The sequence below is a fragment of the Pleurodeles waltl genome, chromosome 7, assembly GCF_031143425.1.
Source record: "Pleurodeles waltl isolate 20211129_DDA chromosome 7, aPleWal1.hap1.20221129, whole genome shotgun sequence".
In the NCBI taxonomy this organism is placed as follows: Eukaryota; Metazoa; Chordata; class Amphibia; order Caudata; family Salamandridae; genus Pleurodeles; species Pleurodeles waltl.
Window position 1 is genome coordinate 1,356,762,186 of NC_090446.1, and position 13,187 is coordinate 1,356,775,372.

Consider the following 13,187-nt stretch of genomic DNA (forward strand, 5'->3'; position numbering starts at 1 on the left):
TTTGTTTTACGCAAATCCAGTGCAAACCTAACTCCATGGGGGTCATTACAACCTTGGCGGACGGCTACCGCCGCCCGCCAGGCTGTAACCGCCATGCGGCCGCCAATGCGGCCGCACTCAGGCGCCCCCCATTATGACATTATCGCTGGGCCGGCGGGCGCAAACCAAGTTTGCGCCCGCCGGCCCAGGGGGAATGAGGCCGCAACATAGGAGCCGGCTCCTAATGGAGCCGGCGGTGTTGAGGCCGTGCGACGGGTGCAGTTGCACCCGTCGCGCTTTTCACTGTCTGCTATGCAGACAGTGAAAAGCTGGCCGGGGCCCCCAGGGGCCCCAGGACACCCCTTACCGCCAGCCTCTTCCTGGCGGTGCAAACCGCCAGAAACAGGCTGGTGGTATGGGGTCGTAATCCCCAGGGCAGCGCCAAATTTATGGAGTTTGAGTCATTTTTTTACCATGGAAACCTACCTTGCGTTAATGAGATGCAAGGTAGGCGTTCCAGCGCAAAAAATGACTCTAAGGCCTTTGAGCCTTATTTATACTCCTGTGCAAAAATGACGCACAGGAGGGGGAGGGTCTTAAAAAATGACTCTAAACCAGTTTAGAGTCATTTTTTAACGCCTGGGTCAGGGCAGGCGTTAAGGGACCTGTGGGCTCATCTCCATGGACTGCTCCGACCTTGGAAGCAGTCCACAGGTGCCCTTCCCTGCCCCCAGGGACACCCCCTGCCACCCTTCTCACCCCTGGAGGACACCCATGGATGGGGGGACCCATCTACGGTAAGTAGAGGTAAGTATTTTTTTTTTATTTTTTGAAGTGGCATAACGGGACAGAAGTCCCCTGGGCATGGCCATTGGGCAGAGGTCATGACTCCTGTCTTTGCTAAGACAGGAGTCATTTCCATGTGGGTTGTGCATCAAAAAATGACGTTATTCAGATTAGAGTAAATATTTTTTACTCTAACCTGACTTGCACCATTCTTTGACGCACAACCCCCATTCTTCCCTACGCCTCCGCTGCCTGGTTAGAGTAATTTATTTTGACGCTAACCAGGCCACAGCGCCGGCTAATGTCATTCCATAAATAAGGCACCCGACTGGTGCGTTGGAATGGCATTAGCCGGTGGTAAACTTTTTGACGCAAATCTGCCCCAGAGCTGATTTGCATCAAAAAGTATAAATATGGGCCCAAGTTTGAAGCCTGGAAAGTGCACTAGAATTTGTGAGTCGTACAGGCAATTTCACTTTTAAACTGAGATTATACAATATTCGCTAAAATATTGGCACAGAGGCTTAATGGAGTGATTAGGGATAACTTGCATGAGGATCAGAAAGGTTTTCTAACCTATATAAGCTAACCTATGGTTTGATTGGATCTATAGATCTGGCCTCTGCTGAAGTTGTACAACCTAGGTGAGAACTTTTGTAGGTCTCTGGCTTTCATATATCAAAACCCGTTATCCCTAATAATGGCCTGGAATATGCTGGGGGCAAGTAGTCGGGTTAAGAAAGAAAAGAGGTATTTAGGAGTTAAAATAACACACGATATTAGGATACTACCTCAAGAGAAACTTCTAAGAGTTAGAAAAGAGGTGTGTAATCTGATTACAAATTGGGCTCATCTACCGCTTACTATATGCAGGAGAATATATCTGGTTAAGATGTATATTTTGCCTAAACTTACCTTCTTATTTAATGCAATCCCACTCCCTTTTAAGATTGATGGGTTAGAGAAGTTGCAAAGTAGGATTAACAGTTTTATTTTGGCTTCAAAAGAGGCACGGATAGCCTGGAAGAAAGTGCAGAGGAAGAGAGAAAAGGGCAGCTTGACTCTCCCGGATCTGCAATACTATGCCTGGGCTTTTATGCAAAAAAAACAGAAGGATGCTATTAGGCAGCCCAAACAGTTCAGATTTCGGCACTATGGCCTATATTTAAGAAAAAGTGCTGCAGTATAGATGAAGCACCAAATTCTATTGGCCCCCACTCCTACTGGCACCTAATGACACCATGGTTGTGTTAGAACAATAGCATCGAAATGTTTGACGATATTGTGGCGCTTTGCTACCCTAGCCTCAAAAATGTTGACGCTAATGTAGCAAAATTCAAGGAGGTCCATAGGTTTTTATGGGAGCCTCATTTGAACGCCTACTCTCAGCAGGCATTACAAATGATGCCAAAAAAGGCGCAGTGAAATCTTTTAAATTTCACTGCGCCATTTTTGCAGGCCTCCTAGCGCTGGAACGCACTCTTGCATACATTATGCCTAGCGCAGGCATAATGTGGCTCAAGGGGTTACACAGTGGCAAAATGCATGCACTGCACCACTATATAAATATGGCATGGCAGAAAAGCCATTTTAGCACCTCCATAGTATCAACAAAATGACGATATGGGTGCTCTAAAGTGGGGCTAGGTGATCCTAAATATGCTCCTATGTTCATAGTTATGTTAAGGGATATTCAGGGTAGAGATTTATGTGTTATATATAAGTATGCTGACCCCAATTATAGCAAAAAGGTCAGGCTTATGATATTACAGGGAATGGCTGAAATATGGCACTTGCATTAGGAAGACCACCCAACGTGCTTACCATAGCAAGCTTGCATCTTTGTGGAATTCACCAGGACCTCCTGACTGGGTTAGTGATAGATTGGCAATTCCCTTAAAAGAGGCGGGTATCTTAAGGTGGGGCCAATTGTTTGAGGAGGGTAGGCTTATATCTTAGGCTGTGTTCCATGAACGGGTGAATAATATAGTCTCAAGATTCAAATGCCTCCAAATTAAGAGCTGGCCTCAAGCATCGGCAATGGAGATAGGTGGTTTAAATTAGTTGGAAGAGACTAACTTTGGGGCTACCCAAGAACAAGGAAGTCTCAAGACAGCACTGGTTAATGATCGACATGGCAGGAGGAGAATTCACATTGCTGCAGGAGTTGTGGAAAGAACACTTACCGGAGCTCTAGTTAGATAATTTATGGCAAGTATCCTTGAGTCTTCTTTGTAGCATTGCCAAGGCTGCCAATTTAATTTTTCTCCCTTTTCTCCCTTAATTAAATTTTTCTCCCTTAACAGAGTCTATTGGACCCCACTCAGGATATCGAAGCTGGGAAAAGGCAGAATGGTGAGATGTGCAAAGTGTGGATTAGAAAAGGCATACAATATTTATATGTTTGTAGAATGTTCATGAGTCCAGAAATTTTGGGAGGATGTGAGTAAGGCTTTAACTGTTATAATCTTTGCATACAAGTTCAGATAAGCCTTTCCCTCGTTATCTTTGGCATTTTGGAAGAGCAGCCCAGCATGAATAAAGAGGATTTGAAACTGATCTTTTGCATGACCCCCCTAGCCTATTGGGAGATATGTAGGAAATGGTTAAATATTCTCCCTCCGATATCGGCTGACTGGCTGTGGTCCAATGAGTACAACCTTAGAATAGACACTGCAAGTTTTGAAAATAGAAAGTAGAAGTTTGGGCACCATTGGCAAAGTGGCTGGAACAAGACGGGCATTTCATGAGGTGAAGCTGTGAGTGCTATTGAGGGTCTTTCAGGGATTTGTCCTATGATTACAACCACTCACTGTATTTGTACTTTGCCACCTTTGCCATGATATCAAGAAGAATATAGCAAAACTGCCTTGGACATGGTGACTCCCCTAAGACAAGGGTATTATCACTACAGTACCAGAAGACGATTATAGAGGGTAACAGAAGGTGAATGAGGACATTAAAAAAAATTTAAATCACGTCTGAGATAACAATTTGATATTTTTATGTGGTTTCATTTTATTTTCCATTGAAGCACTATTAAATACAACTCCCTAAAAATAAAAGTAGTTACATTCTCATTAATTCTTTGTAAAACAAGCAGAGTCTTTTTGCAAACAAAAAGACAGACATAAAGGCGTTATGGTCTGCTAGGTAAGCTGAAGGGTCATTTAATGTACATTTGCCATCAGTCATTTTGATAATGTTTAGTTCTGGTTCGGTTTCCATCCCTCTTGTTGCTGTGAAGGTGCTCAGTGAGGATGACAAGAATAATAAGAAGGACCACTGCAGCCAGCACAATTTGGACAATGTTTCCTTGGGTGAAATCTGTGAGATAAAATACAACAGAAATAAATTTTTCAAATCTAATGTGTTTTCCATACAGAGACATGAAATTGCAGCACTTATCCTCAACATAAAGGACACTGGACACGTAGAATGTAGATGCATGCATGTCTATTGCATTACTATATGACCGGTTGGTATTGAATAAATACAAGCTATGTTTTCTCTGGAATATGTTTTGTTCATTTGAGTTACTGTACCTTCCAAACAGAATTTGCTTCATCCCTGGTATATCTGTGTGGTTCTACATTTTGATTGTGTAAATTGTGTATAACTGATTATTCCTATTCATTTGAGAAACTAATCTATCCATGACAGTTTATGGTATGGGGTAAGATATTGTCCTTATTTATGTTATCTTTTGAACACTGTATTTAATTATAGTCTGTAGATTCCTGGAGGTCCTATGCTCTGGCAGTTGAACTGGAAGTTAAAGCCTGGCAAGGAACTGTCAATGGTGCTAGAGAAGGGTTATAATAAACATTAATCTTTACCTACAGTTAGTGTGAAATGCCGATATAACTCTTTTCCTTCATCCTAGTTGTTCCGCTCTATTTCCCAATCTTTGCACTGTATAGAGGCTTTTGATTCATAGAGTCCCCCAAACTTCAGATCTGTTGCTTCTTATGGACACTCTTGGCATGCACTGAAACTAAATGTAAAATTTCCAAGCTTTAGTGATGGAAAATGTCAATCCTATTAAGGACATGGAGGTGAAGATTATGCTCATTCTTTCTTTACTTTATTCATGCAGCAGTCTCAAAAGAAACTTCCTTTCCCATGAACTCTTGAAAAGTACCATGAACAACAACAGCCAATCAGAAGATCCCTGACCAGTATAGTCCACTAATGATCTCTATCCTCCCTTTTTCTTTGTGCGACAACCATCCTCCATTATGCAGTGATCAGTCCTGTTTAGAAGAATCATTCCCTGCAACAAATACAGAAAAGAATCCTGATAACAGAATCATACCAATACCATAGAGATGCCACAAGCATGACATAATCCAATCAAGTACGCAAATATCATTGTTACACACAACAAGATATCAAAGACAGGCATATCTACCCATGCAAAGAATATTATATTTAGACCATATGGGATTCAAGTTAATCTCCCCTAGAGACTCTAATTGTTTATAGGGAGTAGGAATATCTAACTTGGTGGGAATAAACCTTGCTTCTGTGTCCTTAATGGAATTGACACTTTCTGTTACTAAAGCTAGGAAATTTTACATTCTATGGCAGGATCGGAGGTGCAGATTTTGCAAGTTCAAAGCTCATTGATGACCAGCGTGGCATGTTAAACACTGGTTTGAAGTAAATTGTTTTGAACCTAGAATCTGATGACCAATCAGCAGTGTTCGAGATATCCTCCAGTCTAGCCCCAGAGAAAAGGCTTTGGAAGCGATCGCCCCTCTGGCCAAGTGGGCATTTAAAATCAAAATGTCAAAGCCAGCCTTTTGCATGACAAGCTTTAGTCATTTTGCAGTAGACACCACCTTAAACTACTCACAGAGGGAAATCAGGAGTTAGCGTTCACCAGCAGGATGACTCTCCTTCATCAAAACCTCATAAGCTTTAAGGCATCTGACCATGCAGAGTTTAGGTCTGGTTGGAGAAACAGGATAAAACACCACTCTGGAATTGGATTTAATTCTCCTCCAAATGTAGAAAGTAACCCCTTCTTGGATAAATACACTACCTGTAATATCCAGGGCTCACACATCATATACTCATTTACAAGAAAGTAAACATAGCAGCATGACTAGCTTACCAGATAACTGTTTCCTCTTCAGGTATTCATTATGTTGCCATGAAAGGAACAGATTCAGGACTTTGTGGCATCCCACATGCAAGAATACCTAGGTTCAAGTAGGATAGACAAAAGTATGCCTCTCATCAGTTTCTTGACCAACAGCTGCCAACCAGAGAGACATCAGTGGGGTCATAGCACACCGATATGGCTGACCTAAAGGTATTCACTGACCAATAAGCAAACCCATCCGATACAATCAAGGTCAGAAAATTCAATACATGGACCATTATGGACCCCAGCGGATCAATATTCCTCTGAATACACCAACATAACCATTGCCCCCAAGTGGACTGATATCTCTGATTCGTTAAAGCCACGTAGGCCTGTGACAAGAGACGCTCAGATTCCTTTGAAAGTCCTCCAATCATCCATTGGCTCCTTAACTCCTCCCTGCTAATAGACAAAGTGATCCATCCTGGATCAGATGATGAGAATTTCCCAAATTGTTTCTCAGGAGATCCGGACTGTGGGGTAGATGGATTGGAAAATCCAAAGAAAGTTCCATCCTCACAGAAAACCAAACTTGACACCTCCAAAAAGGACTAATGACCACCAGGTCCTCTCTCTGAAGCCAGACTTGCACTAGCAACCTCATGATCATTATGAACGGGGGAAAGGCGCAACCTCTCTCCACACTCCAATTCTGAAGGAACATATCCGTAGCTACCGCTTGAGGATCTGGCCTCCAACTGAAGTCTTTTCCCACCTGATGATCCTGGCAAGAAGCAAACAGGTCCTCTGGAAATAGTCCCCAGTGTCTCTGAATCGCCTGAAAGACTCTGGGTGGAATTTCCAAGCACTGAGATCTTGGCAATGTTGTGAGTACAGTAGGGCACTTTGTTGTTTTCCCCTCGGTTGTACTCCTCTGTCACCGATATATGATGGTCAAGACAATACTGCCAGAAGTCCTTAGCCAGTTGCGCTAGCAACCTGGATTGTGCACCTCACAGATGATTGATATAATGAACTGTTAAGACATTGTCTATCTTCAGAAGCACGTAACAATTTGCCTTGTCCTTTGTCCAATAGCAAACTAAAAAGGACCCCACCAGCAATTCCATGCAATTTATGTGCATGTTCTGTTCTTTTGATGACCACTTTCCTCCAGTAAACACATTTCCACTGGTGGCTCCCTAGCCTGTTCTGATGGTGTCAAATTCTATCACAATATCCAGGCTAGAACCGAAGATTGCTAGCCTGTCCCAGACCTCTATGTGGGTGAGCCACCACTGCATCTCCTTCCAAACTTTATCCATCAATGGAACTGATTCTGACTATCTCAAGCCCCAATGCAACTAGACTGCCTTTCATCTTTGAGGCGCCCTGCAATGAAGAAGGCCAGGGAACATCGCCTGTACCGACTATGCCAATAGCCCCACTAAACAGGTCTGCTGCAGAAGAGACTTGTTCTTGTGTGACAGAGCCTTCCTGATCTTGTGCCTGATCTTTGCAAACTTTATGGAAGAGAGTTTTAGAGTCGAATCCCTGGAGTCTATGACAAAACCCAGTAAAATCGTCTTTTGTTCTATAACTATCAACGATTTCCTTTTGTTGATCACAAAACCCAGTTGTTTAAAAAAATTGACAGACATCTAGAGCTGCTCCACCAGGATCGGAGAACACTGATACATCAGTAGAATGTCATCCAACTAGACTGTCATACTGATATCTCGACCATAAAGGAGTTCCACCACCGGCTTTAGGACCTTTGTGAAACACCTAGAGGCAGAGGACAGGCCAAAAGGTAATGCCTGGAACTCAAAAGCTTTCCCCTTTCAAAGAAACTGCAAGAAGTGGCAGTGCGGGGTAAAGATCAGAACTGTCAGGTAAGCGTCCTTTATGTCCATCACCCCAAACAATCACCTGGTCTCACAAATCCTGCAAAAGATGGGTCCCCTCCATCTTGATGTGGCAGTACACCAACCACTCATTGAACTCGCAGAGGTTTATTACCAGACGGAAAACCCCATCCCTTTTCTGTAGCAGGAAATGTTGCTTGCGAAACCCTTGGTATGTACTATTGTTCCTTTGGCAGCAGATCGCTCACCTCCTGATTGAAGAGGGCCTCCTGTTCCCTGGAGAAGCAAAGAGGATGGGGTCTGGATGTCTGGACTGAGATCCCCAAAAAGATGATATGGAAACTCTGGACCATATGGAGCACCCATGCATCTGAGTCAAAGCTTTCCAGTTCCCCACAAACATATCCAGCCGCCCTCCCACTTTTAGTTGGAAAGACAGGAGTTCTTACCTTTGGTTGATCTATGAGTACCACAGCCTCCGGCTCAGACTCCGCGGTTGCACTGGAAATGTCAGGACAGGAAGAATCCGCCAAATTTAGACTGGTCTTGTCACTGCACCGAGCAGGAGCCTTGGCCTTTCAAGGTGGCGTTAGACAGGAAGCAACTAGATGAGTGCCCCTTCCACACCCGGCCTAAGCAAAAACCTTAGAATGGAAAATGTTCTTTATGGAGGCTTGTGCCTTATCAATGGAGTTGAATGTGGCAGTGAATTTGCCAAACTCCTTGATGAAAGGTTCTCCAAACAAACATCCCTGTGCAGAAGGGCGTGCCTCTAAAGAGGTCAGGTTGCCCAATTTTGGGGCCACCTTTATGAGTAAGGAGCAGCGTCTCTCCTTCAACAGTGCCCACTCTGCCCAACCTGAGAGGATTTCTGAAGTGATGAGAGAACCAGAGTGCTTAGCCTCCTCCGCCATATCCAAAATCTATACCACTTGACCAGCAATATCCAATATTTTATCCTGGCATGCTCAACAGAAGCAATCAATGCCTTTCTTAGGGTCCCGGATGTACTTAGCTAGGAACGTAGACATTCGAGGGTCCACTTTGGGGATTAAGGCCATCTTACTTTCCAAGGATGGCCGGGGGCATGCCGCTCTCAAGTGGGCTCTGACCTCCTTCTCCAGAGGTTTTCTAAGGTGCCCCACTTGAAAGTACCCTGTTAACAAAAACGCGTCCGCGAGGCACTCGAACTCCAGATTCCTTCTGGTGCACCAAGACAACCCAAGCCTCAGCCCGCTGTGAGAAGACCAAACATGCAGCTGCCCTGGAGCCTGAGAGCAATTCTATGGTGGTTGAGCGCCTTTTAGAGGCTGCTCAGCTACTTTGAGCTTTCGCGACCCCGGGAAAGATACACAACCCACAAAAAGATCAGTGAAAGCATTACTGCAGGCTCTGGCAACCAGACCACAATCATAAAGAAATAATCTACAATTCAGATTCAGAAATCAGAAAGAAGGAACACTTTTCTGAATGGCTGCAGAAGCAGTGAAGAAAGAGAAAGCATAAAGATTGTTAATGGACTATATTAGGACAAGGACGTTCTGATTGCTGTTCATTTTCCTTCCCAAGGGTTCATGAGAAATGAAATTTCTTTTCAGAAAGTAAGGCTGTTTATTAATAAAGGAAAGAACGTTTGAGCATAATCCTCTCTTCTGGTCCTACCATAGAATTGGTTTCCCAATTCTGTAATCTCAAGTGATTGGTCACCCTGAACCCTTTAGTTAATGTTAGAAATGAGGTCTCTAGTTGGCAGGGGCATGACCAGTTGAAATTAGGACTACCACTCTGGTCAAGGTAACTCTTTTGCACAATAAAAGATAACCTATGCTCACCCTCTGGTAGCTTGGCACAGAGCAGTCAGGCTTATCTAAAGAGGGAATGTAAAGCATTTCTGTATGTAAATGTAAAGCATTTCTGCAACACACACACTCAGTAACACAATAAAATCCCCACAAGGTTTAGAAAAATAAACAATAATAATAATAAACAAATCAAGACCAAAATAACACAAATCCAATCAGTTGAAGTCAAGTAATAAATATTTAAAGAATAAAAGAGTTATATCGCTTAGAAACAAATAGCCCTTTAGAGGTTACTTGAGGTCGCGTGCTGGTTCAAAGTCAACAGTTCAAGACGACCACAAAGGAATGCATACTATCAGTAGGGTGTAATCATCCCTTTATGTGGGGACAGGCACCTCCTATTTAGGTGTAAGTGTCAACCCATCTTGCCCTTCCTGCTAACCTTCCTGTGTTTGTGGCTGTCTCAAGGGACTGCACAAAGTGTAGCTGTCACCCACCTCAAACGTGTATTGGACACAGACATGGCCATGCCTTGAGAATACCCCCCCCATGGGTGGTTTCTTTGGACAGAGTCCCCATGCTTGTGTCCTAGCTGGAAACAATCAAAGCAGAGGGGTTGGAAATGGGGTGTCCTGGGCTACCACCATCTTCTCAGCAGGGAGATGGAACCCTTTCCTTCCCCCTTTACCTGAGACTTGTCTAGGCCTTCCATGACCTCCCCCTCAATAGGTCGGAGGGAACCTGAACTACACTTTATGGGGTCAATCCCAGGTACCTTTTTGGATACTCTGGTGCTGACCCAGATGTCCCCCTCCTCAGCAAGGTTTCTGGGGTCAGAAAGCTTACTATCAATCAGGTGTTGGCACAGTTCTATAAAACAATAATCAAGTATGTGCTCCTTCAAAAGTAAGTTGTACAGCCCTGTATAATCTTCTGCCTTGCTGCCCCTCAACAAGCCCTTTAGTGCCTTGCTAGCATAGCCTAAGCAGTCCACCCAGCTCTGTGATGCAATACTATGACTGACCCTTAACGTCTGTTTGTATTTCTCAGGTGTCAGCCCAAATGTTTGGACTAGTATGGTCTTCATAGCAGTGTAGTATGTCTGGCCCTCCAAGTAGGGACCACCATTGTAGTCAGAGTAAGTCAAGTACGCACTAAGAGATAACCTGTGCTCATCTTCTGGAAGCTTTGCACAGACCAGTCAGGCTTATCTAAAGAGGCAATGTGTGAAGTATTTGGGCAACACACAGTAACACAATGCAAACACCACAAAAAACTCCACAGAAGTTTAGAAAAATAGGCAATAATTTTATAGATAAATTAAGACCAAAGAGTTTTGGTCCTTAGAAGCAAACAGTACTTTAGGGGTTACATGAGGTCACGCTGGATTAGGGCAAAGTCAACAATTCAAGCTGACGCTGATGGAGCACAGGCCAGGTACAGAAATCATGTAGGCCCAGTGAACAGAGTACCTTGATCCTGTTCACAACAGCAAGATGTGAGACACAGGCAAGTGATGCGTCAGTGGATGCATCAAAGTTGGTCGCACAGTTGAGGTGATATGTTGATTTTCTCATGGAGTGGTGACGATGTGTTGGTTTCAATCACAAGTCACTGAGCCAAGAGGTGCTGGTTCTGAAGGCGGTGCTCAGGGTTTCTCCATGCAGTAGGAGGAAGGAATAGATCTCTCTAAGCTTCTGTGGCAGTGAAGCCCGACTCTGAGCGTTAGACTCTTGACGGCAAGGCATCAGTTCTGAGAGCGATGCACCAATCCTACTCCCACATCAGGGTCGATGTATCAGTTGCTGCTTCCAGCAGGCAGAAGATACGTCACTTTTAGTAATGCAAATATCAGGGTCCACTTTTAGTGAACCAGGCACAGAGGCAGGCGAAAGGAACTTTTAAAGCCCTGAGCCTTGAGCAACAAGCGGCAAGCCAGCAAGTCCCTTGTGATTACTTCAATGGCAAGGAAGAGTCCAACTCTTCCTCAGCAGGTTCAGAAGGCAGCAGAGCAGCACAGCAGAAAAGTCTTTCCAAGTAAGTGGTTCAGCAGGGTGACAGACTTTGGCACAGCACAACAATTCTTCTGACAGAGTCCAGTTGTAGGTCCAGAAGTGTCTGATTTGGTGGAGTCAGAGACCTAGTACTTGTACACAAATGTGGTTTTGAAATGGGGTGACTGCAAAGAAAGATCTTTGAAGTGCCCAGGTATCCTCAGCCCTGGCTCCAGGCTACCAGTAGGGGCAATCAGTAGGCCCCAGCACAAAACTCTGCTCTGCTAGTGACTTTTCAGGATTCGAGCACTTCGCACTACGTGGAGAAGTATGGAGTTCCCGAATTACACCATCCTGCGTGAAATGAAGTTCGTTCAAGCGTGAGATTTGATTTTGGTGCTCGCGACTCTCGGCCACTAGCAAGCACGCACAACACTTTGCGCCCGCTTGTGCAGCTTCTGGCCATGACGATGGCCAAAACAGTATCACTCATGAGAGCAAACGCTCTTCGAGTAGATTTTCTCCTCTAAATGCATCTAAAGCTAGTCAAAACAGTTTTCTTAGTGACTTTTCTTCTCCAATTGACCATTCAAGGTGTTTTTTCTGTGAGAAGCCTTTTTTTCAAACAGAAAGGAGGTTTCCCAGAGACTCCAAGTTCCTGTCCCTATCCAGCAGGTTCCTCAAACTGCTTTGTCCATCTCCTGGTCACTTTTCGCTTGGATTTCAAGATGGAAGGATCACTCTCTTTGTCACCTGGATATATCTTTAGATTTAAAGACTTTGATTCTGTGATATCTCACAAGCAAGTCCAAAACATACTGTATAAGGATGAAGTTTTCTTGCTTAGGCATGCACCAGTATTTCTTTGCACATTAGTTTGATTTTTAAATTTTATAGTGGTGGGTGGCCTCGAGTGTAAGTATGGGCCGAGTTATAATTTATTTTACATTTCATTTTTTTCATCTTTTGTAAAGTAAAATTGTTGCACAGCTGAGTAACTTACTACATGTTTGTAACATTTGCAATTTTAATTTACTATGTAGCCTAGATTTTCAAAGCACCATCTAGCCAGTAGGCCAAATACTAGTAGTTATCAGTGCATGAAATAAATGTTTCAGTGGTGTGTTTTTTTTAAATAAATATTGGATTAAATAAAAAATGTTGGCTATTGTTTGCATTTCATTTTTTTTGCAAAAAGTGTATGTGTTGTGGGGTAATATTTGTTTCATAGGAGGATGTGTGTTGTGAATTTTTTATAGCTCACTCAATTTTTATGTTTTGCAATGCTGAATTAATGTTTGTATTTTCTTCAGTGTTACCACCATGCCTCCTTATGGCCTGTGTGTGTGCATGTGTGTGTTTGTCATTGTCAACCATTTGTCTTTGTTCTCCATGCCATGTGGCCAGGGGCCTTTTTGTGTAGTCTATGTCCTTAGTCTTGCATGTTTTCCTTGTTCTCATGCCTCCTTGTTGTGTCAGCCATGTGACTGTCAGCCATTTTGTGCATGCAGTCAGTGTACCCTTACCATAGGCTTGCATGTGTTCTTTGTTCCCCATGCCTCCTAGTTGTTGTTGTTGTTGTTTGCCCATGTGGCTGGCAGCCATTTTGTGCTTCCAGCCAGTGTGTCTTTGCCATGGGCTTGCATGTGTTCTTTACTCTCCA

General features: G+C 43.7%; 1 protein-coding gene across 1 annotated transcript in view; it reads right to left on the bottom strand.

Moving 5' to 3' along the window:
* Positions 1-3,770: 3,770 nt before the first annotated feature.
* Positions 3,771-13,187, bottom strand: part of LOC138247403 (immunoglobulin superfamily member 1-like) — a 416,459-nt gene continuing 407,042 nt past the window's right edge. The window contains exon 6 of the mRNA XM_069202042.1: positions 3,771-4,092. Coding sequence (XP_069058143.1) covers positions 3,953-4,092 — 140 coding nt within the window. The 3' untranslated portion in view covers positions 3,771-3,952. The remainder of the gene's footprint in view (positions 4,093-13,187) is intronic.